The sequence below is a fragment of the Leopardus geoffroyi genome, chromosome D2, assembly GCF_018350155.1.
Source record: "Leopardus geoffroyi isolate Oge1 chromosome D2, O.geoffroyi_Oge1_pat1.0, whole genome shotgun sequence".
In the NCBI taxonomy this organism is placed as follows: domain Eukaryota; kingdom Metazoa; phylum Chordata; class Mammalia; order Carnivora; family Felidae; genus Leopardus; species Leopardus geoffroyi.
Genome location: NC_059334.1, coordinates 57,278,989 through 57,305,318, shown reverse-complemented (window position 1 = coordinate 57,305,318; position 26,330 = coordinate 57,278,989). Strand labels below are relative to the sequence as shown.

Sequence of the window (26,330 nt, the reverse complement as noted above, 5' to 3'; positions counted from 1 at the left end):
GCTGCCCCTGGCCCTTTTGATCAGGAAAACAGTACTTTCCCAAGTCCCACCTGGTAGATTTCCACTACGTAGCTCCTCCGCCAGAACGGAGTCACGTGGCCATCCCTAGTTGCAAGGGAGCAGAGGAAGTCAAGTGTTTCAGTTGGGTGCAAACTCAGAGTTCCGATAAAGAACAGGAAGGATTTGGGGCAGGCTGCTAAACACTCAGGATCAGGTGAAAAGAGGTAGGAGAGCCCAGTTCTGGGTTCCAATCCTGTGACTTAGATACCACGTGACATTGGGAACACCGTAAAATGGAGTAATAATGTCTACTTCACAGGGTGGCTGAAAAAATAGGGAAATATATGAAAAGCTCCTGGAGCCAGTGCCTGGCATTTGGAAAATGTTCATTAAATGCTAATTAATATTTTTTATTAACCAAAGGCCTTGACCTAGCTAGCACAGTGCCTACACATAATAGGTGCTCAGTACATTCCTGATTGGTTAACTAAGAAACGCTACTGGCAGAAAGGCAGGGAAAAGACGGGAACATCTTACCTACCCGGAGTTGTTACTTTCAGGAGGACAGAACCTACACTTGGGAGTTTGCTTCAGAAAATACACACCCAGGTGCGATGTAAGCCAATGGAGGGGAGAAGACATAATACTAGCAATCAAAAAATGTCAAGCCCATGCTGGGTGGCAGGCACTACCCCAGGCACTTTGGTATTATAATTTAATCCTGCCAACAGCCCTTGGAAGTAGGTACTATTATTATCCCCATTTTAATGATGAGGCTGAGGTTCAAAGAAGTTAATTAACTTACCGAAGGACACACAGCTTGTACATAGTGGTGGCACTAGGATTTGACCCCATGCTCTTAACCACTATACTACGGGGGGCGAAGCCCAGCGGGGGTGGGGTACAATGCCTCTGCTGCCCTGCCTTACAGGAAGATTTCTGGGAGCCCCGCTCAGATCCCCCTCCAGGGGCCATGACAGCGGCAGAGAAGCCTGCCTCAGACGGCGGCTTTTCTCCTGACTCCTAAAGCAGCCCACCCCCAACCCCTCCTCCCCTCTCAGCCCCATCAGCATCCAGCCTCTTGAGCCCCACAAAGGAAGCTCACATCCCACAACTGTTTAGTCGGCTGTAATCCTGGCTAAAGTTCACTCCTTGGCAAATCCAACGTGGGGGGTGGTTGCTGCTGGAATGTGTGTGGCTGGGACCCAGTGTCCCAGCCCAGACAGCAGGCTCTGCTGGGGCCCTGAAGAAAGCAGGCGGCCAGGGGAATCCGGAATCCCCAGCCCCCAGCTGTGCTACAGAATGGAATGTGCTGCTCTGGGGTGTTGAAACAGACCCAACCAAGGGGGGAGTGGTGCTGGCAGTTGCGGGGAGCTCCCGCCACAAGGCTGCCTCTGTTCCCCTGGAGGCTGAGCCCACTTTGCTAGGGCTAGGGATGGGCAGGCTCCTCCAGTTAGCTCCGGGGTGGCTCAGAAGATCCTGGAGCTAGTGGGAGCAAGGCAGAACAGAGGGGAGGGTGAGAACCAGGACTGTTACGTTCACCCAAAGTTTCTCTGATGAGGCATCTGCAAGCACCTGTGGCACGATCCACACCCTGGCTCCATGGCTTACTAGCTACGTGACCTTTGCAGGTTACTTGACCTCTCCAGGCCTCCGTTTTACTCATCAGTTAAATGGAGTTAATAATCGAGCCTAGCTTCTAGGATTGTCATGAGGTTTAAGTAACAGTCGTGCTCAGCACATTGCCTGGTACGGTGCTCTACAAACGTAGGTGTTCTCACGATCTCAGAGCCAGCTGTAGGGGAGATGCTAGAACCACGGCCTCTCAAAAGGGGTGCCTAGAAGGTTCCATGGAGATAAGGGCATGAAAATGGAACTTCGTTTGGCTTCAGCTCTGAGGGCCAGGTGATAAATGACTACAAATTCTGAAGACCCCAGAAACCAGGGCCAGTTCAAAGTCTGCCAGGGCTCACGGGAGACTGCTCCCCACCCCCACCAAACCACAAAAAGATGACAGAACCCTCAACTCAAGCCAGGCTGTGGGAGGTATCTGTCTCTCCCAGGTCTGTCCCAACGGGCACCAGAGCCGGAGCAGAACCTGGCTACTGTCCCTCCCGATGGGTGCCTGAGAACAAACTGGGGACATCTTTTAAACCAGGCATCCAGGAGCGCCTGGGTGGTTCAGTCAGTTGCGCATCCGACTTTGGCTCAGGTCACAATCTTGTGGTTCATGAGTCTGAGTCCCACATCGGGCTGTCAGCGTGGAGCCCGCTATGGATCCTCTGTCCCCCTCTCTCTCTCTGTTCCTCCCCTGCTCACGCTCTCTCAAAAATAAACATTAAAAATAAATAAATAAAAATAATAATAAACCAGGCATCCAATTCTCTGATGGCCAGTCCGTCCTCCAAGCCACCTCACATTCGGTCCTCTCCATGCCGTGGACCCCCGCCAGCTGGAAGACACAATCCGATCCTGGTAAATCCCTCCATGGTTCCATCTTCCCAGCGGTACCTGCACTTGAAAGTTGTCTATCCCTGGCTTCCCTTCTGTGAAGATCCAGAACCCGGATGGTGAAACCCACGTTTCCCAAGCCCCAGTATCCCATGTCCCAGACGCTATTCATGCTACAGACTATTTCATCAACGTTAGGCATTGTTTTCCTTTTCCCAAAATATTGACTCTGCTTTTTCAAACTACACACTGGCCTGACTCTTTCCTGAATAATAATCTAAGATTATTCTCTGATTAAAAATAAATAAATAAATAAAACACCACCGTTCTAAGCCATCCAGGCCATCTAGAACAGAGTTATCTTCACTGTAAGATTGCCAGGATGGTAGTAACAGACTGGTGTTTATGGAGCATTCAGCCTGTGCCCGGCACCGTGCTCCATGCCTTGCTCCATGCTCTCTGACTCCTCACAGCTGCCCTAAGAGGTAGAGGTCACTATCATGACCATTTTACAAAGGAAAGCAGCACAGAAAGAAAGGCCTAGAGGCAATGCCCCTGTGGCAACTCACTCCAGCATGGCCGCCGCCGATGGGAGAGCAGGGCCACGTGTGGGGCCGGCCATAGCAGTGCCTGCTCCTTACTGCCACCAGACTGTCCCTGGGTAACACAGGCTGCTCTTGCTCTGAGAAAGGCCCTTCTGGTTCCATCCTCTAATGCTGTGGGGAACACGTATCTTCAAATGGATGTGGTGTCGCTCCCAGACGGGCTGGTCTGGATGATCTCTGAACAGGCTGCCAACTGAGCTACTACCCGCGACACACGCCATCCACGAGAGCATAGGCACAGCACCAGTAGTCTCTCCCCTGGGCCTGCACGATCACTGCTGTCCCCTTTGGTTCCAAGGCCCTATTTTCCACTCCTCCAACATCTTTACTGTTCCTATGGACCACCAGGCTGCTGAGGCCACTCTGATGCTTTTTAAAGTGAACATGGTCTTCTGTAAAAATTGCCAGGAAGGGGTCCTGGCTGCTTCCCTGCCTCTCAAGGCCCCTCAGAGCTGCCAGGGCTCTCCCATATGGAATTTCCTGAGTGAGGAAGAATCGCCACAGACCAAGGCCTCTGTGAGCTGCATATGCAGGGGGCCGTGACAATGTGGCTGCAACCTAACCTCAACTCTGAGGCAGGGTCTCTCCTCCCCTGTTCTCTGCCCCAGGCCTCCGTCTGGAAGACCCAGCTCAAACTCAGCTCTGGTCTGCAAAGTGCCAGGTGAAACCTTTCACTACCACTACCTAACTTCCCTGGGCCTCAATGTCCTTACCTATAAAATGGGGGAACAGTGCCTACCTCACAGGGCCATCCTAAGGATAAAGAGAATAATGTGTGTAAAGCACTTACCACTGAGACTGGCACCCAGTAAACACCCCACAAACCCTGCTTTCAGAGAACTGCTAATCTGTCCCATCTCACAGCCAATCCTCTTTCGGCCGCCCCCAGCCTGAGGGCCAATCCTTTTCTGCTTTCTAAGAGGGATTAGCTGAAATCTTTCCATTCTAAAGCCTGCATTGCTTAGTGCTGGCCAAGCCCTGGTCCTAACCCCAACCCCTCAGAATTTGGTCACAAGACAGAGCCTCAAGTCAATCCGACACACATGTGCTGAGCCCCACCTGCACAAGGCACGGCTTTCCTCCCCTGCCCCGGCAAACACCCAGACTTCAGCGTCCACACCCCTCCAGCCCTGTCCTGCAGGCACAGCTCAAGCCTGCAGACTCCGCCACTGCAGGGGGAGTCTGGCTCTCCAGCCTCAGGAGGAGGGTTAGTGCAAGGACCAGGACAAAAACATAAGAAGCTTGAGGCCTTTTTATTGACATTTCTCCATACACACAGAGATCCTTTCCGTTCCTCTCCAGTGTAAGTGAAGCACAGGGTACTTCACTCTCATCTGTTAACAAAGGAGCCCGAGGAAGGGGGTATACCAAGGCCTGCCCACTTCCCCAGGGACTTGCACCTCCCTGGCCTGGAGCAGGCCCGACTGCCGGCCCTAGTTACACTGGTTGGCCTGGCAAGAAAGCTGGCCTCAGATGGCCTCTGTCTCCCCAGCCCGTCTCCTTGGATCCCTGCTCAGCCTCCCATGGGTCCTGGGTCCCCGGCAGCCCGTGGCTCCGGGGAAGCATCCTAGAACAGAAGCACCCCACTCTTCTTCATTCCATTCCTTGTGCCACCTGCTCCCAGGAACCATGCAATAAATAAATAAATACTTCAAAAAGGCAGGGCAGCTCCAAGGGAGGGAAATGGTGCCTGAGCCTGCTCAAGGCTTAGGGAGAGACACTGACGGCCTAAAAGTCCAGAGTGAACATAAAACTGTTGGAGAGGATGGGGACCTCAAGTGGCCTTAACCCGTGAGACTGTCCTGCTGGGGAACAGTGCCAGAGTCTAGGACCCAGCCCAGAGAGATCCTACATTTCCCAGGCCCCCGAGGGTCAAGGGCTTCAGGACCTCTGCTCTGCTTGCCTATCTCACACTCCATGGGACAAGGGGCCAGGGAGAGAAATGCAGCTCTGTGCCAGAGGAGGGATGCCCAAGGCTCCGAGCAAAAGAAACAAGAGTGATCTGAATGCCTGGCATCTACCCAATGGAGCTGTCACCAGGGTAATATGTGGCCTGAGATTCTGCTAGTGAAGGTTTCTGCAAGGTAAAGCTGAGGCCCTTTGAGCTGCTAGGGATCCCTATGTTTTTTCCCACTTAATACTAAAGAACTCTGACAGGCCCTCCTAGACACATCCTCCTCTGAGAGAACATGGAAATTTCAACCCTGTTTCTAGAAGGACTTTCGGTCTGGTTAGCCCTGGCCATACCCTCTAGTGGAGAAACAAGGAGATGGTGATGCCTGAAGGAACGTTCGCATAGCAGAGTGGGGTCACGGCACGTCCAGGCCCTTCTGCAGGCTCTCAGAGGCCAAGGGCTTGGACCAGCAACCAGCAGAGGAAGAATCTCTTTTCCCAGTCTCTGATCTCTGGTCTCCTAGAACTGTCAGGTGTGGAGAGATGCCCTGATGCTCAGAGACCCTACAGAGACCAGGCCTAGCTCACTCCTGCCCTCTAGTTTATATTCCCTGCCCAGCTCTGAGTCCACTGATCAGTCCAGGGCGGAGGAGGGCACACATGCCAGGCCCTCCAGGGGCTCCTCTTCCCTCTGGGTTTCGAGAACTGCCGCTTACTAGCCCTCCGCAGGAGTGGGGAACAGCTCCAGAATCCGGCTGGAGACAGCGAGGACAGGAAGGGGACGCCTACCTAGCGTTCAGGCCACATTTGCCCAGCACACACCACATGCGGCTAGGGAGGGTGAGGCCTGCTGCTGGCCCCAGGGACCGACGCCCACTTTGGACCCAGCCCCTCTTCTCACTTGCTCAAGGTCTGGTTACACGAGGCACACACAAACACAGTTTCTCTCTGGGCTTCGGGGGCTGAAAAGGAGGAAGAACTTGGTGAGACACTTCCTCATGCCCCTTGGTTACGGCCCCAATACTACAACCACCTCCCCAACCCCCAAAGCCCCACAAGAGCTGCCCACCAGCCAGCCCACATCTTCACTAACCCAGCTCACTAGCCTGCCCTCAGACTTCTCTTTCCATGGGGACAGGGGACTGTAGGAGTGACCACACCAACAGCAGGCCTCTCCCAGGTGCTCTACATTAGAAATTATTTTGGCACCAACAAAACCCCATTGAAAATATTTTTTAAATACAACACCAAAAGCTCATTTTCCAAAATGTTTTAACAGTGGTTATCTCTAGGTAATAAAATTACAGGATTATTTTTTTCTTCCTTCTTCTTCTGTATCGTAATCTCCAAATCTTCTAGAATAACCATGTTACTTGCATGACCAGAAAGAAAACCAGAAAACCTCGATTTGTGATTATAACATATTTCAGGCAGTATGAAAAATATGCTCCCAATTTTTTTAGAAGATGCATATGCATTTATCCTACATGCACACTGGTGCTCTCCCTTTATCTGTATCTTTTGTTTACAATGAGTATGTACAGCTTCTATAGAAGGAAAAGAAATTATTTTTGTTGTTGTTGTTAAGTGTTACCAAGGTAATGAGAACAAGAATAAAATTTAGGACGGTGGCTTCCTCTGGGGAAGGCAGGATGGTACCAGGGAGGCTCGGTAGTGTCGCTAATGCTCTCTTTTTTTAACTTCAGTGAAGCAGCCACAGGTATTTAGATTACACCTTATAATTCAGATATGTTAAATAGGTTCCTTTGCATGCATCAAATACTTCAGTGTTTTGTGTGTTAAAGAATGGAAAATGTTTCTACGGGTCAGACAGGATCCCAAGTTCCCCTGCCTTCTCACTGAGCCCCTACTCCCTTCCCACACTGCAGCACCCCTTGGAGGAAGCGGGAACCCGCCAAGCCCTACCAACAGCCTGACCCCCGGCCACCTGCATCACTCACCTGTGGCCCCCATGGAGGACTTAGGCACCTTGAAGGAGCAGCACCGGGAGCAGAAGCTGTTTCCACAGTTACTGCAGCTTCGCTGCAGAGAAGAGCCAAGGTCAGTATCAGATGCGTCCCCCACGCCCAGAGCCCATCTCCTTTCCACCAGGTGATCCCACCCAAGGAACCAGAGACTACCGTGGGACTAGGGAGGTGCCCAAGTGGGGCAGGACAAAGCAAACACAACATCCAACGGGAGGGCTGGTGAAGGCGTGGGCATGGGGGCAGGGAAGCCCTGCTCATTTGAGCCAACCTCGGACCCCAGGACCAATGTGGCCCAGCGACTCCCCACTACTCCCCTGCATCTCATCCCAAGCCCCTGAAAACACACCGTCAACGAGACTTACCCTCTTCTTCAGCACTGAGAAGGTGGCCGAGCAGCCCGTACAGTTCCCTGACAAACAGAGGTAGCAGCTCAGCCCTGACCCAACCCAGGCCTCAACTCTCACCTGCCCCTGGCTCTTCTAAACAGGCCCACTCAGGACACCAGCCCAGCCCAGACACCGTGCTAGGAGCGGTGCGCAAGGGAGCGAAGTCCAGATCTGCAGACAGAAGGGAGGACTCAAGCTGACAGTCCCTGGGAGTCCATGTCTCCAGACCATACACAGCTGCCGGTCCACAGGCCTTCCCAGGACTTAAAGGCTCCACCTGTAGGTCCAGCCAAAACCGAAGAACATCCAGCAGAATCTGCTCCCTGCAGCCTGTCCTCATTTTTCCCAGGCACCCCCATCATCCACTGGCATCTGGAACGGAGTGGCCCTGAAAGTGGCTCACCCCATGCTGGCCTGCAGGAGCCAGACCCAGAAGCGAGCTGCTACGGCTGACCTCATGGCAAAGACCCTGAGAGCATCTCAAGGAAGGGACAGAGAGCAGTTTCGAAAAATGTAAAATTAAGAGGGGAAAAAGAAGCATTTTCTGCCCTTGCCCTCTTCATGTGAACCTAAAAGGCCTTCACCCATCCCAGCAGGGATTATCTGAACTGAAAATCAAATACTGAAATGGGACAGACATAAAACGAGAGGACTTCGGACACTACGGCAAAAGGAGGAAGATGAGTTACAAAAACAAGAACACAGGGGCACCTGGGTGGCTCAGTCGGTTAAGCGTCCGACTTCGGCTCAGGTCATGATCTCACAGTTTGTGGGTTCGAGCCCCGCATCGGGCTCTGTGCTGACAGCTCAGAGCCTGGAGCCTGTTTCAGATTCTGTGTCTCCCTCTCTCTCTGCCCCTCCCTGACTTGCGCTGTGTCTCCCTCTGTCTCAAAAATAAATAAACATTAAGAAAAAAAAATTTTTTTTTAAAAAGAAAGAAAAACAAGAACACAGGAGCCAGAGCAGATGGCTTGGATTTGAGTCAGAGCTCAACCATTTACTGGCTGAGAACATGGGCCGAATCACTCTTCTCACCCAAGGTTACTCACCTGCAAATGAGAACACCTAAGGCCCTTTACTTAAAATTCAGATACAAATGAATCACATGCTACAGCAAGAGTACTAATTCTTCTGTAACGTCACTTGGGACTTCTGGAACCCAGGCTGCTTCTAAGCCCTAAGAACTGCCTGTCCCTATCACATCTCCCATCGGAACTAAATGAGACCATGTACATGCAAGTGCGCTGAACACAGAGCTCCAGAGAAGCCGGTGATCATCATGAATAAAATGGAACTTGAAATGACTGAGGGACACTCACACAGCTGAAAGACACAGCATGTGGAGGACCTCTAATCCTGAAAAACAACTGCGCTGGGTGCTACAAGGGCAGGAAGGGAGGTCCCCGGATGCTCTGGGTCAAATTCCTCAAAACAAATCCCAGGGGCTTCTCCCAGGGAGCAGGCCGTAGAACTCACTCCCACCAGAACACACAGTATAGCCACCCCACCCTCTTCCCTGTCAGCTGACACTAGGTACAAGTAAGGCTCTTCCTCAATCGTAGCACTCAAATCACCCGCGCTCTTCAGCCAGAATTCTATGTGGCTCATTAATCGCTGTTCTGGCCTGAGTCAGGCTTCCCACAGAGCTAACAGTCAAGTCCACCCTTCTCCAAAGCTGCCATCCTTGACCCACACCCACCTCCCAGTAAAGTAAGCACTTGGCTGAGGAGAAGGGACCTCAAGGTTCTATCACTGGCAGAGGAAGATACAAAAGTATCTTTGCTTCAACTTGTTTCAACTTGGATAGGAAAGATCCAGACAAGCTCCTCGGCACCTGCAGAATGGACCAAGCCCTCTCATACTAACAGCACCCCTTATTAAGCATTTACCATGACCCAGCCAGCATTGTGCTAACACTTAATAAGCATCATCTCATTAGAGACCTATAAGAGTCCTGTGAGCTAAGAACTATTCTTACTGCCCTTTTACAGAAGGGGAAACCAAGGCACGGAGAAATTAAGTAATTTGCTCAAAGACACCCAGCAGAGCTGGAATTTACACCAGGCAATCAGACTGCACATTCTATTCTCAGTCATTAGGCTCCACTGCCTTCTGAGGCTCTGTCTCAGGGTTACATCTCTCTCTACAGTCCTGGAGCGGCATTTCTCGAACTGAGTGCCTCAACTTCCCACAAGCTAATACTCAGTAAGGACAGAGGGACACGAAGAAACTTACACTTGCTCCCTTGGCAGTCCTACTGTGTGTCTGCTACCTTCCCAGGGGCCTGGGGACATAGCTTCACTCCTTGCTCTGGTCACAAACCAGAACCCACAATTCCAAGACTCTGGCCCTGTGGCCACGGTGCCCACGGTGCCCCCGTCCCTCAGCCCCGGCCATACCAAAGTTGTTGGTAGGGTAGCGTTTGCGGAGCCGCTCCGTGAGCCGGGACACCTTGCTGCGCAGCACCTCGTTCTTGCTCAGGAACCCGTTGTCCTGCAGAACCAGCTCATCCTCTGCTGGGCACGGGGCACCCTCGTCATCCTCCTGCGGGAACAGCTCCTTCCAGTCCTGCCCACCTCGCGGCGGGGCTCCGGGACCCACGTGCAGAGGCACCCAGCACAGCAGACCCCAGGAGGCATGGTGATGGCTGGCTCAGTCACCCTCCCCCCTGCCCAGCCCCTGCCCGGCTCACCGAGGCTCCTACTTACCAGCACCACCAAGTGGGTCTCCTGCCTCCCGAGGTGCAGGGGAGAAGGAGAGAAAACAGAGAGATAGCAAGAAGAAGGAAGCTGCTGGGAGGGGGCCCCCAGGCAAAAGGAAACACAGAAGTGCCACTCTGAGTTCTGTCTGAGCACGTCCCAAAGGGTGACCCATTCAGAGAGGCCCCCAGAGAAGGATCCCAGGACTGGGAGCAGCAGTATATTACTGTTTTTCAAATTGGGTGAAATTAAGTGGATTGTTATTTTAACAGAGCAGAAATTTATAATGTATTTTCAGAAAACTTCCTTCATTTAAGCTGTACATATTTTACAGACATAAGTGTGAATTAGACTAAGATATAAAATGTGTTCACTACTGTGGGTTATGAACAAAAACACTTGAAAGTCCTGGCTGTATATATCCTCCACCACCACCACCCCCACCAAGATGCACAGTCTGCAATCACGTATTAACGTCTTGGAGAAATCTTTCAGTAGCTGAAAATTTAACTGCCTACGTGGATGGGACTAAAACAAGAGAGGTGAGCTAGGGCAAATCACAGGCCCAGGGGCAACTCACAAAACCCCATTTCTTATACCTCAATTTCCCACTTACAAAGGAACATAGAAATGACTTTCTGCTATACAGAAATACAATAGCACAGCTGTGACAATAAACAGTAACCACCATAAGGACTCAGTGACTGGGGACAAGGGGAGTGGGGGCAGTGGTGGGGACTAGGTGATTTTTCTAAAGGGGACAGTCACTCCTCAGCTACACTGACCACTGAAGACTCAGGGCTACCAGAGCTTCTGATTTTTCAGAGGCACTGAAAATCCAGACTTTTCATTAAGATCTCTCCATTTGTAAATTTTTTAAGTCTTGCATGCCAAATAAAACACTTCTGTGAACTACCAGTTTGAACCACTGTCTTAAAATGAGGAAGACTCGGGGTGCCTGGGTGGCTCAGTCGGTTTGGTGTCCAGCTTTGGCTCAGGTCATGATCTCACGGTTCATGGGTTCAAGCCCCACATCAGGCCTGACAGCTTGGAGCCTGGAGCCTGCTTCGGATTCTGTGTCTCCCTCTTTCTCTGCCCCTTGCCTGCTCACACTCTGTCTCTGTCTCTCTCAAAACTAAAACATTTAAAAAAATTAAAATCAGGAAGACTCTTTGACCTATTACTTGACCTGCAACCACTTTCTCCAGCTTCCCCTTCCTGCCTCCAAGAGATATCTTTCTAATCTCATTCTGCATAAGGGCAGGCAGAGGCCCAGGGCAATGCCCTCCCTTGAATCTGCCTTCCCCACATCAAAGGCACCAAGCCCAGAGTCCCCAGTCTAGGTGGGAAGTGACCCACCCCCCACCCACCCCCACTGCAGAGTGTTTCCCAGAGGCTTCCCTGCCCTGGGCACCCTGAGAGATGTAGGTCAGCTACAGTATGAGTGGAAGTTCACAGGCACCCTTTCGTGCAGTATGTTCTAGCTCAGAACCAGTGCTGGCTGCTGATCTGGATAGAAGAGAACTGAAAAATCCTACATTTGGGACACAAAAAGCCAGCTGGCTCCCGGACCATCTGCCTGGTGGGTAGGGGGTGTAGGGAAGGACCACCCACCTCAATCGCATCTTTAAACTCCTCATCAGGCTCAGCCTCCTCGGCCTCCTCCACACTTCCGGGCGTGAGGTCCTGGGAAAAGAGAGGATTACAGAAGGGGAGGGACACGGCCCTGCCAACTTAGGCAGAGGCCACCGGCAGCAGAGCCAGCACCCAGGTTCCCCAGAACATCTGTCCCTGCCCAGAAGAGGTGGCACACCTGCAAGAAAGAAGTCATGAGAAGGAGTGCACCTTCTGACCTCCAAGGACAGGGGGATGGGCCCGACACCACAGGTGGCCCTACGGTGGCTGCAGAGCACAGTGACCGACAGCATGGGTTCTAGAACCACAGGGCCTGGTCTGAGTCCTGGCCGCACCATGTGCAGGCAACTACTCTGTGCCCCGGCCACCTCCTCTGCAGAAAAGGATCCTCTCATTCTCAGAGACAACCTACACCTCCAAGGGTTGACACCTACAGCAGGGTAAGCAGTCAACAAAGCGCCCAGTTGCTACTACGGTTACTATTATTATTATTAAACACTTCAGAGGAAATGAGGCCAGGGAAGCAGCGGGAACCAGAACAAGGCCAGGAGCTGTGCAGTATAAATAAGCTGGGAACGGGAAGGCCCCACAACCTGCCCACAGCAGGCTCTGCCCTGACAGTGGGGGGCGCTCACCTCCGTGGGTGTGGGCGCAGGCGTGCAGTCCGGCAGGGCACACTTTCCCCCAGCATCTGGCAGCGGGGGGCTCTCGAAGACACTGTCTTCCTGCTTGGGGTTCATCCGCCGCTGCAGACATGCCCTGTACTCAGATACCACTACTCAGGGCAAGAACGGGGGGGAGGCAGAAACAGGATGGAATGAGTGGTGCCCTGGGGAACCCCCTTCTGCAGGTGGCTGGCCTGTTCCACCAGCGGCCCACTCTCCACAGCAAGAAAGTCCCCTTCCTAACTCTGAACAAGTCACCCAACCTAAGCTTCGTAAACAAAACAGAGATACTACCACCCACCCCATGCGATTGCAACACAGAGATTAAGCATAGTAAGTGCTTGACAAATTACAGCTTCTGTAATTAATTACTCAACCACAGGGAGGAGGAAAAATACAGCAATCACCCAAACGTATGCATAGGCCCAGACTTCTGTGACTGAGGGCCTCTCCAGACTGCCTGACTGGTTGAGAAGCAAGACAGCCGACAAGAACTCTGGGACCACAGAGTACTGGCAGCATCTCAGGAGGCGGATGGCAGCACTGGGAAAACATCCCTCCCTCACCTCCTAGAAGCCACCACATCATGTAAACAGGGATTCACCTGCTTTGGGAAGGGAGAAGGACCCTACAGCAGCAGCTTTACCTGTTTCCCTGTATCCCACCTGACATCTGAGAGATGCACATCCCGGGGACCCTCTGAGAAACTACCCTGGCGTGGTGCTGCCCCCTTGTGGATGGCACAGCAAACAGACGGTTAGCTGTAGAGACTTGGTAAACGGGGGAAGCCTAACCGAGCCCTCAGAGCGTGGGCCCCAACTCTGTCAAGCTGTCCAGGGCTTACCTCGGAAGAACTCCACATTCCCCAGAAAGAGCGTGCTGTTTAAAAGGGCAAGGACCCAGCACAGGGGCAGCAGGTACAGCATGCAAACTGTGCCCAGAAGAGCCCCATAGAACCTGCATGGACAGAGAGGAACCACAGGGTCAGAAATTCTTAAGATCAGAAGGAAACCAATCTGGAGCACACCCACATGGCAATAGGCACACTTCATAATAAACCAACGAGATCTGCCCGTCAAACAAGTGGGTGAGAGATTACACGGAGGGACATGTTTCTGCTACTATGATTATTTGTACCACCCCCGAAAGTGTCTAAACAAAAGCAGTACATTCCAGCTCACAGGTTTATGTGCAGGTTTACACACAAGAGTCTCAGAGGCTCTCTGCCCCTGAGCTAGGCGAGGAGGGACTCCAGCGGCAAATCCCAGCAGAATAGCAGCGGGGGGAACGAGGGCCACTCACTGCGAGGACGCGGCAGGGTTCTCCCAGTGCAGCACGCGGTAGGCAGCTTCGCAGGTACGGCACAGGCGGCTCAGGAAGGCCTCCAGCTGGATCAGGCTGCGGGCACACAGGGCTTCTGTGAGCCGCGCGCCCCGGGGCCGGCCGGAGCTCAGGGCCACAGAGCCCAGGACTTCACAGAGACGGCTAGCTAGGCACAGCTGGTCTCTTCAAACCCACGAGAGGGGCCAGAGAGCTCAGGAGAAACTGCATACATTTCAGTCCCCTTTTCAGGACCCCTCCTGAGGTGTGAACGGGACACAGGTTCCTGCCTGGGTCTCTTCCAGGCTGTTGATGTTGGGCTACTTGACGTTCCCAGGGCTGAAGTTTCCTCATTCATAAAATGAGGAGCAGGGTACCCACCTCCCAACACACTGCAGCTACGGGATAAATGGTAGGATGGATATCAGTGTGTCTCCACCTGGGCTGTGAGGCAGACTCACTTGGGAGGGTTTTTTTAATGGCTGCACCCCCAGAAGCAATGAACGCATGCTGCACCCAGATCTTGGTTTCTGAAGGGCTCTGGGGAGAAATGGCTGATTCTAGAGTGGGGGCAGCACAAGCGTGAGATAAATCTGAACATCACATGTACTCAAAAATAATGGGGACATATTGAAAGGACACAAGAGCCATTTCAAAAGAGCTCCTACTGCCAAACCTAGGACAGCCTGAGATCAAAATAATGACAGTAATGGATTATAACCCATTAAATAAAACTAAGAATCTTGAGTTCGTATTGGTAAAAGGAAGAGCTCTTTCTTACAGCGGAATACCAGCTAACAATGACAATTAGAAAATCACCTTTGTAACTATCACAGTAATAAACTGATCAAGGCAAGACCCAGCAATGGCCGCCGTCTGATAGAGAAACCTTAACCAACTGATCAAAGTTAGTATCTCCCATAACAAAACAGACTGACATCACGTACCTCCTAACAGGATACACTGACAACAACACACACACTGTTTGTGGCATTCCCGCCGAAAATGTATAACCTTAATCTAATTACAAAGAAACAAACAAACCCCAATTAAGGGATATTCTACAAAATAATAATCTTGTTTTTACTTAAAAACGTCAAGGTGTGGGGTGCCTGGGTGGCTCAGTCGGTTGAGCATCCAACTTCATTCAGCTCAGGTCACGATCTCACCATTCGTGGGTTCGGGCTCTGTGCTGACAGCTTAGAGCCTGGAGCCTGCTTCCGATTCTGTGTCTCCCTCTCTCTCTGCTCCTCTCCCACTCACACTCTGTCTCTCTCTCTCGAAAATAAACAAACATAAAAAAAACATACCAGGTGCCTGGGTGGCTCAGTCAGTTAAGCATCTGACTTCAGCTCAGGTCATGATCTCACGGTTCATGGGTTCAAGCCCCGCATCAGCCTCCGTGCTGACAGCTCGGAGCCTGGAGCCTGCTTCGGATTCTGTGTCTCCCTCCATCTTTGCCCCTCCCCCACTTGAGCTCTATCTCTCAAAAGGAATAAATGTCAAAAAAAGTTTTCTTTTCATTTAAAAATGTCACGGTCATAGGGCACCTGGGTGGCTCAACCGGCTAAGCGTCTGACTCTTGATTTCAGCTCAGGTCATGATCTCACAGTTTGTGAGTACAAGCCCTGCATTGGGCTCTGCACTCAATGTGGAGCCTGCTTGGGATTCTCTCTCTCTCTCCTGCTCTCTCTCTCTCAAAAATAAACAAACTTAAAAATTAAAAAAAAAAAAAAAAAAGTCAAGGTCATGAGAAACAAAGACTAAGGAACTACTCCAGGATACAGGAGACTAAGAAGACATGAAAACTAAATGTAATGTATGACTCAGGACTGGATCCTGGATCAGGGTAAATTCATATAAAAGACCTTATTAGCACAACTGGTAAAATCTGATTATGAACTGTGTATTAGATAATTGCACTAATGCTGTTAGCCATGTAAAATTTCCTAATTTTGATTATAGGATTATGGATAGCTAAGAGAATGTCTTTGCTCTTAGGAAAGAAGCATTTGGGGTAAACGGGCACGATGTTTGCAACTTACTTTCAAATGGTTCAGGAAGAAAAAAAATAATGTGCAAGGATACAGCAACAGATGAAGCCAATGTCGCAAACTGTTAATAATTGTTTTATCTGGGTAAAGGGCATAGGGGAGTTCTTTGTATTATTCTTGCAACTCCCATTTAAGTTTAAAGTCATTTCAAAATAAAAAGGTTTTTTGTTGTGTGTTTTTTTTTTTTTTTTTTTTTTTAAAAACACAGATACCCAGACCCACTCCAGATAACTGACTCAGGCCAGGCCCAGGCTCCGACTGTTTGTAACTCTTGTCTGCAGCTTTGCAGATGCTATGGTTACTGTTATTCACCAGTCGTAAGGTGCTTCTTCAGAAGTACCAGCTCTGTCACATTTAGGAAGCCTCTCAACAGCACAGTGATGGTGACTGGTATTTACTGAACACTTCCTGGGTACCAGACACTCATTTACTCTCCACACCCACCTATGAGGTAAGTCTATTACTATCCCATTTAACGGATGAAGAACCCGAGGCACAGGGAGGCTGGGCAGCTTGTCCGACGTCACACAGCAAGTAAAGGGAAGAGCTGGCATTTGAACCCTGGCTCCTGTGCGCGCATGCTTAGTCAAGACCCTAAATTGGGTCTCTGGTGGAAAGAACACAAACTGTTGTGAAATCAGCTAGATCTGGATTCTCGTCCCACCATGGTCCCCTTTTAGCTGTGTGCGCCTCTTTCCTCAACCACAAATGGAAGATAATAATAGCAGCTACCTCCCAGAACTGGTGGAAAGACAAAAGGAAATAACATCTGTGGTTTGCCTAACACAATGCTCGGCACAGAGCAAGTACTCAGTGCGGCGGTCCGTGACTGCCTCCCACCTCCCCGGCCCCTTTCATACTCACAAGCTCTTCACCTCAGCCACAGCCTCGGGGCGAGACAGGCGAACTCTCTGGAGGTCCTCCTGCCTCACACTGTGATACTTCCTCCGCATCAACTCAGACTCAGGCAGCCGTGCCCGGCAGACCTCCTGAAGGTAGCCGAGGAGGGCGGGCACTGAAATCATGAGGGCACCCACCGAGTACCACGCACCTATGGGATCGACGATACTGCAGGTGAACGGGTAGTGAGGACCGGCAGCTTCTGCCCACCAGGCGCCCACGTGTTAGCTCCCTCACCTCCTCCAGGGCTCCGTCCAGAAGGCCTTCCCTGATCACCTCACATGACACAATATCTGGCCTGCTCCCTCTCCAGCCCTTTAACTCAGCTTTAGTCTTCCTCATAGAATTCCTATCGCCCTCCAATAGGATTCCTATAGCCACACAACTGATGATATGTATAGTTGTCTCCTTCACAATATAGGCTCTTGAGTGCTGGGACTTCATTTGCTTGGTCACTATAGCCCCAGACCCATTTTTTTTTTTTTTTTAATATTAAAAAACTCATGCTAGCACACAGTAGGTGGCTCGTGCCTGGAGTCTGGCTGCTGGAGCACCCCGTGACTGACGTGCTGACCTCTGGGACACTGGGACAGATTAGAAGTCTTTCTTTTGGCTTTTGGAATACCACAGACCAGACCACTGTGGACTAAGAAAAGGGAATGCTGAAAGAAAATCCAAAGAAGAAACTTGGTCCATGCAGTACGGTACCCCCAAAGCAAGCTAACAGAGCACTGAGCACAGAGTAAATGCTTGTTAAGTATCTGTCATATGATTTACTTTGGAAATATGTTAAGAAAAATCTTAACAGCCTGAGAAGGATATCTGAGTTTAGAACAGGCAAAGAGTCCTACTAAGAAACAAAAAACGAGGTCTTCTGTGAACTGGGTTTATTTTTAACCCATCAAATCCATATCTCCATAGGAAACAAAGGAGAAACTTGAGAAATGCAAGTTCGAAAGAAGAGTGAAAATGTGAATAAAGGTCCCAGCTCCTCAGAACATTCTGTCCCAGGCCCTTCACACATTCACCCTAGGGATTCAGCTTTTTCTGCAGCCATCTGCCAGTTCCAAACAGGAAAACGGCTGGGTCCTCGTATATCTTGTCACAAAAGGTCCCCAGGAGACATCACTACCCAAGACCCCTAGAGCCACCCACCTGTCCACCCGTCTCCCTCGAAGGCTCCACACCACAGACCCCTCATTGCTGGTGACTTCCCAGCAGCCCCCCTCCAGGCTCATTTGCTGAGCCAGAGAAAATCCAGAGATGTGGAAAAAATCTCTACAAAAATCTATTCACCTTCCTGGTATCCTGACCCCATGTCATGCCCCAATGACCCCAGGATCAGCTTGAAAGTCAAAATGGAAAAAGGTCAATCCACCAGCAGTCAGTCAAGAAGGAAACAAAAATAATAATAATAGCTATCATACATCGGCTGCTTACTCTGTGTCAAACACCGTGCTAAATGTTATACATAGACTGTCTCACTCCACACAACCACCCTCGGAGGAAAGCACCCTCCTTTTAGAGATGAGGAAAAGTAGGCCTTAACAAACAGATTCAAGAACTTGCCCAAAGTCATCCAAACCACCCAGCCAGATTCTAGCCCAGAGTGTCTCTCCAGAGCCAGTTTTCTGACATCAAGAGGTGGAAGGAAGCCACCTCCAGAGCAAGACGTCTAGGCAGCCACTTCTTGAAATTCTTTCCCACATTCATTCCCAAAACCCCCCTGGCCCCTGGAAGCAGTTCTTACCTTCATTCAAAGTGAGGAACAAGATGTTGAGGCCCAGGCAGGTCAGCAAGGAACACAAAGGTGTCTGCCACCTACAACACAAGAAAGGCCTGGTCACCAAAGACGGCCACTCCTCCAGTGGGAAGGGGAGATGGCTACCACGGGTGGGTCATCAAAACCAGGAGCAAGAGGAGGGGGCCTGGAGCTCACAGTGTCAAGGAGAAATGAAAAGTGGGCCCCTCATGTGGACAGGCGCCTGGGGGAGGAGTTAAGGTCACACATTAGGCCCTGCGATGAGAAAAGGTATCCTGTCAGAACTCGAATACCTATGGAACTTTCTCCCAGAAGAAGAATTTATTAAATATCCGTTGAGAAACCCAGTTAATCCTGTTTAACCTGTGTTTTATAAGGTTCTGGTCTCTTTAAGAGGTGACAATGACAAACTTTCTTCTTTAAAATTTTCCCTTAGAAAAATACATGAACCATATATTCATTGTGCAAAATTCATCTAATACAGAAATCAAGAGGACGAAACATGAAGGATTTCTGTGACCCCAGTTGTGACTTTCTTACTTCTCAAATTTTGTGATTTTAACATACGTTAATTCAAAAGGAGAAAAAATAGGGGCGTGCCTGGGTGGCTCAGTTAGCTAAGGGTCCAACTCTTGATTTCGACCCAAGTCATGATCTCACGGCCGTGAGACGGAGTGTTGGGTCAGGCTCCACACTGGACACTGAGCCTGCTTAAGATTCTCTCTCTCCCTGTGCCTCTCTCTGGCTTGCACGAGAGTGCGTGCTTGCCCTCTCTTAAAAAATAAAAATAAGTCAGGGCGCCCGGGTGGCTCAGTCGGTGAAGTGTCTGACTCTTGGTTTCAGCTCAGGTCATGATCTCGTGGTCATGAGCTCCCTGCTGGGCATGGCACCTGCTTAAGATTCCCTCTCCCCCTCTGCACCTCCCTGACTCGAGTGAAATTGCATGTTCTCCCTCTCTCGAGACATAAAAATAAAAAATAAATAAATAAGGAGAAAGAATGATGTTTTGTTTTAATCTATCAAAACCGAACTTGAAACCAGCACACAGCATCCTTTCAGCAGCCACGCCCTAAGTGAACCGGCAGCGCTGGGGGCCCACGCAGGCCCAGCCGGCCACCACCACCAAAGAGCAGTGCACAAGCCCCCAAAGAGGAAAGAAAGAAGACCAGAGGCTCGAGCTGACAAAGACCAGCAAAGGCTGCTGGCTCCGCCCCTCATAAAGGACATTTAACAGGGAAAAAGGAGCAGAGATGTGGCAGTGAAGCCCGACACCCATATTCGAAAGAGCCAGTATAGCATTTCTAAGGTCAGCCATCAGAGGAAGAGTCAAAGAAAAATAAACAGGTAAGTTGCTGGTAAGCAACATATTCAGAACTCCAATGTATTTTCTTTCGCTGTGATTGAGGTATTTCAGTTGCTAAATGAGATTCATTAACTTATGTGCTGTTTTTACTTTGAGTAAGGGAATAAAATGACCTTTCTCTACCTTTCTCTAAAAATTCAGCATACTCCCTCTATACCATCCTAATTAGGCCTCAGAACCATCCAGCGGCAGGTACCAGCGTAAAAGCAAATTAAAAATCAGGTCTAAGGCCGATCTCATTTCAGAAATAAAAACATCATACAGTCACTAAAGTCACTTTCATTGTAAAGCCTCTCCCATTCTGTCTCATATCTTCACTGACACTTTGGTCATGGAGACCCACCCACTAGAGTAGCTGATCCCAGAAGAGGAGTCTTTTAAAAATCTAACGCAGCTCTAGGCTTCAGAACGTAACAGACAAAGCTCAAGATTAGGTCCCTCTTGAAAGTCAAATCCTCTTTACTAAGAAAAGAACAATCAAAAGCACAAATTAATCTGACAGCCATTTTCACAGACCAGTGCTCTGTCTTCCCCTGGCACAGAAGACAAGCTCCTGGGGGCTTTTTAGACCAAATGCTGCTCCCCTCCCCCCCATCCAGCTTTAATCCCATCACATCCTCAGATTTCTAATTTCATAAAATGGAAAAACCTTAACACGAGTTCCAAGAAGCACTAAGAGACCAGTGGTAGAAAAGGAGGACAGGATATAGTTACTTTTGCACTTTGCCACAAAAGGGTAAAACACATACACACGCATGCTTGCATGTGTGCACAGAAAACACCAGGGCCCACCCCCTGCCTTAAGGAAGACTAAAATTCATTTCAGCTGGACAGTCGTGGTGGGATTATAAAACAAGCCCCTAGTCCATTCTCCCCTATCTCTCGTGACAAGAGTACAGCGATCTAATAGAGAACATTCCTCTGGAACACAAACTAGCTCAACTCTAGGGTTAATGCCATAAATTAAGGGGGTTCTGGGGTGAACAAGAAAAATTTAGGGGGCCTTGTTCAGAGAGTTAAAAACAAACCTTGCAGGGTGCCTGGGTGGCACAGTCAGTTAACTATCTGACACTTGGTTCTGGCACAGGTCATGACTGCAGGGTTGTGATAGTGAGCCCCACATCAGGCTCTGTGCTGAGCGTGGAGCCTGCTTGGGATTCTCTCTCTCTCTCCCTCTGCCCCTCTCCCCCAACAAGTATGTCTTCTCGCTCTCTCTCTAAAATTAAAAAACAAACCTCCCCCACTACTTCCAGATTGAGGTAAGAATGAATACTCAACAGTACTCTTAGAGATTAATCCAACTGCACTAACCCTGCCTCCTACCTGTCTCTCTCAGGCATCTTAGAGGGTTGGAGATCTGTATGAGAATCTGATGAAAATTAGAAGCTTCTTCCTTAGAAATACACATGTGTGCACAAAGATATATATATAGTTTCAAGAGATTCAGTGACCCCATAAAGTCCCACTCAGGCCCCAGGTTATGAACGTCTACTGTGTAGGACAACCAGATTTTATGTGGCTCCCAATATTAGCAATACATAACCTTTGGGGTTTCACTTGAATCTGATCTAGCCTTTAAATCTAACTTCTAATTTGCACCATGAGGAAGCAACCAGACAAATCTAAGTAGGAAATTTTCCAGGACAGTCAGCTCAGTCTCCAGCAAGTCAGTATCATGAAAAAGAAACCATTTTAGATTGAAAGAGACTTAAGGGACACAATAACCACATAGAATGCACAGTCCTGGATTGGAATCTGATTTGGCCAAAACATGACATTCCTGCAACAACTGAGGAAATCTGAACGTGAACTGAATATAAAATGATATCAGGGAATTATTGTTAACTTTGTTAGGTGTGATGTTGCTTTTTCTTATTAAAAAAAAAAAATGTCCGAAGGCACCTGGGTGGCTCAGTGGGTTGAGCATCCAACTTCGGCTCAGGTCATGATCTCACAGCTCATGAGTTCGAGCCCCACATTGGGCTCTATGCTGACAGCTCAGAGCCTGGAGCCTGCTTCAGATTCTGTGTCTCCCTCTCTCTGCCTCTTTCCAGTTCGCACTCTCTCTCTCTCTCAAAAATACATAAACATTTAAAAAAAAATTTTTTTTAATGTCCAGGGGGCACCAGGGTGGCTCAGTCAGATGAGCATCTGACATCGGCTCAGGACATGATCTTGCGGTTTGTGGGTTGGAGCCCCCATGTCAGGCTCACTGCGGTAAGCACCCCTGATCCTCTGTCTCCCTCCCTCTGGGCCCCTCCCTCGCTTGCACTCTCGCTCTGAAAAACAAATAAAACATTTTTTTAAATGTCCTTATTACTTGGAAATAAATTGACATATCTATGGAGTGAAATAGTACATATCTGTAATTAAAATTCTTTAAGAAAGTGAGTTGAAAAGGGAAAAAATAAAACTATAGAGAATGAAAATCAAAGCAAAATAAGAACAAAAAATTTTGAGATCCATATCTCAAAAGATTATTGAAAAAAAAGGTTAGTGGAAACGGTACCTGCTAATTCATAGGTATTTACATTTAACTTCTGTTAAAAATTATATTCTAATTCTAATATTAATTATGCTGATACTGAGAAAGGAAAAAAAACCTGCTTTAAAGATTTAGAAGGCCCGATGTTCAAGGCTAGTTAGCAGTCCTGAGGTATGATCTTACTGAACCACAAAGAAACTCTGGTGAAAGGCCATATGGTTTCCAGGGCCTGCCTCTCCAGGGGTGGGCCTGGAATAAGCCCGGGGAACCAATAGACCTCCCAGAACTGCTCTTCACTAGGGCAGAAAGGACAGCCCAGCCACTGCCTAAATGGCTAGCACAACTATGGAGCAGGAAAGCAGAAGGCCCAGATGGTCAGAGCAATCAGAGCAACTCTACAAAGTCTATTACCTGAGCAAGTATCGGACACCGTCACCTGCATCCTTTAGGGGTTCCAGGTAGATCTCCAGCCTCTTGTAGGACAGAACCAAGTTGAAAAGATCAAACGCCGGGGACTTGGTAGGGGCAGGTGGAGACTCCAGGGGAGCCTCAGGCATCACGCTGGGGCTTACCTCTGGCCCACTCCCCTCACGCTCTGATGTCTGCATCCTGTAACCATAATAATTCCTGACATTTGCATTGCACTTCCAATCCCAACACACTATCTCATGTGGTGCATGAGGTTTATTACAGAATAAACCTGTCAAAGTAGCAAGGGTTACAGATGGAATACCCGTTTCACAGAGAGGAAACACCATTCAGCAGGGTGAACCGAATTACCCAGATATAAAACCCGGCTCATCTGACTCTCCATCTAATGTCTTTTCCCCACAGATCCATCAAGAGTATAAACCATAAAGACCAAGAACACATGGTTGCTGGGAAGAGGCAGTCTGTTGTCTAAAAAGAAATGATGACCTGGAATATTTTTCACCCACTCTTTACCTGGTTAATTCCTACTCATCCTTCAGGTATTGGCTGAAACATTGCAACACCGTCAGTCTGGAATGGGCGCCCATCCCCAATGATCCTAAAGGATCATGAACTTGCCCTAACAGTATTTATCACACCAAAGTAAAACTCCCTGCTTTCTTGTCGGTCTACACTTCTTAACTTTAGTAGGAGTTCCACCAAGTCAAAAACTATGTCTTCCATTTACCACTACTTCTGCACAGAGTGGACGGTTAATTTATGATCAGTGAATTAGTGAATGAACTGAATGAGTGAATGAACTGCCCATCCTGCAGGACTCCAGTGCTTTCTCCTGCCCTGTCACATCTTCTAACCCTTTCTTCTCCCTTCTGTTCCCAACCACTTCCTGTACCATTCCTGCCCATTACCCTCCCTTTTCCCTTGAACCCGGAGAGGCAGTCACCTCCTTCCATAAGGCCCCGTTCCCATCTCCCCTCTCCGATGGGGAGAACCGCAGGAACCCTCACCCTCTTTCCTAATTTCAAAGTCCTACCCCAAATGCTAAGCAGAAAACAAGTGATCAAAACCTCGGAGCACAGCAACATAAGCCAGTCCCACGCAGGGGACTGCGACCTGAAGGGGGTGGGGATGTGACAAAGAGGACACTGGGAGCCCGAGATGTCCGCGCAAGGAGATCGGATCAAAGGACCCGGGGTGGGCGCGGTGAGAGCCCGTGTGGGCGAGGAGCCGGTCAGCGCAGGCAGAGGCCTGGACTACCACCACCGCAGCGCAGGGAATCTGATGGGGCCTTTCGGCCCAGACCAGGGAAGGCCACGCCCAAAGCCGCTGGGCCGCAGGTGACGGCCCCTGCGGCGTCCAGGAGCCCAACTCCGTGCCCTTGGCAGAGACAAGGGGATGGGGAGGGGGTGGCACCTCACCTGCCCGGTCGCTGGGTTGGTAGAGGAGGGGCGGGGACGGCCAGGGAGCACTGGAAGGGCCACTGGGCCCAGGAGCGTTTCCTCAGGCCCGCCCCACCCCGACGACAAGCCTCTTCCAAGGGCCTCAGAAGTCGCAAACCGGGGAGCCTCCTCCGCCTACCCCGCCGCCGCCGCTTCCGGGACGCGAATTGCTCAGCGGCGGCGTGCCCGTGACGTCATCGCGCTCGCCCCGCCTCCGGCCCCTGCTGCTGCGTTTAGCTCCAACCACTCTAGCACAGGTGAGCGCCCACCTCAGCCCTGTGCCTCCGCGTCTTTCCTCCCTCAGCCTCGCCCACACTCAGCTGGGTCCCTGAGTGATCAGGATTCGCAAAATACCGCAGATCGGTGGGAGCACGTGCTTCAGGGTCACGCTTCTCGCCACTCTGGTACAAATCGAACCGATTCGTATAAGCAGGAGTCAAATGTCTGTACCCCTTCCTTGATTGCCCCAACTGGAAACTATCACTTTCCCTTCCAAACAGCTAGAATGTGAACAGATTCGAAATCACCACCCGGACCAAGCTGTATTCAGAAATCCTCTCCCTTCTCAGAGGAGGCTTTGTGTCTAGGTCAGGCTTGTCGGCTGCACTCTGCCTCTGCTCCTGTAGGATGAGTCCAGGGGAAGTATAGAAAGATTTTCGTGAGAAAGATTTCTTTAATATCTTAACTACCTGAAATTTCACCATCAGCAATTTACTCCGAAGGTAAATTTTAGTGTCTTTGCAGCTCCTCCTTGAGTGGGCCCGGATCACTGTTCTCACACTAGCTGTGGCTAGTAGTATAATTGGTTCTGTCTTCTTGCAGCTCCGCAATTGAGAGATATTATTTAAGAACTAGGCATTATTCCGGGGGAACACTGGAGGATACAAGAAGGCTCTAAAGGCCAGAAAGGGACAACAGTCATGGCCAATATCGATGAACAAAGACTTCCCTTGGTAATTAGAGACTGGTCAGCTGGATTCTGCTTTTGGGAATCTACCTCTGAATTTAGTATAATGAAGTTCTCCCAGTTCCTTGTTTCCCTTCTCCAACATTCTGAGTCTTCATTCTTTGCTCCAAATCCTAGTGCCACTGATAAGTGAAAGAAAGAGACTGAAGGAGAACAAACTAGTAAAAGAAGATAAGTAATAACTTGACATTTCCCAGATGTTAGTCTTTGCACCTCTAAGCGACAGTGTGTATGACCCACATGATTGACTCATAAACCTCACTGTGGCCCTTGGAGAAATACTAGTGGGAAATGCTGGGTAGAACAAGCTGGAAAATAGGAGTGGGGAGAGAAGAGAATGTCTAAGCAGCTTACCTCCACCAGATGGCTCCCTCACCCACTCTTACATAAACCTTGGGGTTTCAGAGCTGCCTTTGAATTTGGGAGTTTCTGTCGGTGGCCTTTCCTGCCACCATTTCCACCGCACGCCAGATTTTGTCATGCTTTGAGCGTTACTCGTTATTTCATTCTGTGTAACAAATTATTTCAAAACTTACTGGTTTAAAACAATAATAAATATATATTTTCTCACACTGGTGTTTGGCTTTTGGGTGATTTTGGTCAGGAAATGGAGAGTGGCTTCGTGGGCGGTTTTGGCTCCAGCTTTCGTGAGACTGCAGTCAGATGTTGGACAGGGCTGCTATCATCTGAAGGCTTGATGAGGCTGGGGGACTGGCTTCCACAGTGGCTTCCTTGCACTGCTGACAAGTTGATGCTGGCATTCTTATGCTGATAGGCTGGGAAGAGGTTTCAGTTCCCCACGGCTTGGCACTCTCCAGAAGGCCTCTTGAGCATCCTCTTGGCATGGTGGCTGACTTCCTCCAGAGCAAGAGATCCAAGAGGGAGCCACAAGATCTATGATATATCCTCAGAAGGACACACTGTCATTTTCACAATATCCTACTGGTTTTACAGGTCAGAACTATTCAATGTCCCAATGTATAATGGGAGGCTTATACAAGAGCATGACTGCCAGGAGGTAGTCATTGGGGCCATCCTGGAGGCCATATTGGAGGCTAGCTGCTGCTATGTGCTGCTCTGTGGGCTTAGAATATCCTTCTTCCTCCACCTGACCTCCTCCTGCAGACCTTTGAACATCCAGCTTGAATGTCAAGTCCTTTGTGAAGCTTTCCCCAAATAATTTCTCATTTCCTCCTCTGTGTTTACACAGAACTCTGATCCATCCCTATTAAGCACCTATCACTTTGCATTTCAACCTGTGTCTATAATCCCCGCCCCCCCCTTTG

At 49.7% G+C, this 26,330-nt stretch overlaps 1 protein-coding gene across 7 annotated transcripts; it reads right to left on the bottom strand.

Moving 5' to 3' along the window:
• Positions 1 to 4,290: 4,290 nt before the first annotated feature.
• ZFYVE27 (zinc finger FYVE-type containing 27) lies at positions 4,291 to 24,267 on the bottom strand. Of its 7 annotated transcripts, none has more exons than XM_045438468.1 (13): positions 24,057 to 24,163; positions 22,618 to 22,815; positions 18,347 to 18,417; positions 16,561 to 16,747; positions 13,625 to 13,720; positions 13,167 to 13,279; positions 12,293 to 12,432; positions 11,637 to 11,708; positions 10,032 to 10,052; positions 9,723 to 9,867; positions 7,300 to 7,346; positions 6,911 to 6,992; positions 4,291 to 5,911 (listed from the first exon to the last, which is right to left on the bottom strand). In XM_045438468.1, exons 2-13 carry the CDS (start codon positions 22,812 to 22,814, stop codon positions 5,847 to 5,849), a joined length of 1,236 nt encoding a protein of 411 aa, XP_045294424.1. In that variant the 5' UTR covers position 22,815; positions 24,057 to 24,163; the 3' UTR covers positions 4,291 to 5,846. The 7 variants fall into 7 exon arrangements, with proteins under 7 accessions (XP_045294424.1, XP_045294425.1, XP_045294428.1 ...); XM_045438471.1 differs by lacking the exon at positions 4,291 to 5,911 and adding an exon at positions 6,205 to 6,496 and having other exon boundaries at positions 24,057 to 24,251; XM_045438469.1 differs by lacking the exon at positions 10,032 to 10,052 and having other exon boundaries at positions 24,057 to 24,267.
• Positions 24,268 to 26,330: the final 2,063 nt, after the last annotated feature.

Bases quoted from the DNA above. Each gene is read 5' to 3' on its own strand.
- ZFYVE27 (XM_045438471.1), bottom strand. From the start codon at position 22,814: ATGCAGACATCAGAGCGTGAGGGGAGTGGGCCAGAGGTAAGCCCCAGC. The intron at 10,053-11,636 runs GTGGGTGGTCCT...CTCGGGAGGCAG, and splicing joins AGTTTAAAGATGCGATTGAG to GAGACCCACTTGGTGGTGCT. The intron at 7,347-9,722 runs GTATGGCCGGGG...TCTGTTTGTCAG, and splicing joins CTACCCTACCAACAACTTTG to GGAACTGTACGGGCTGCTCG.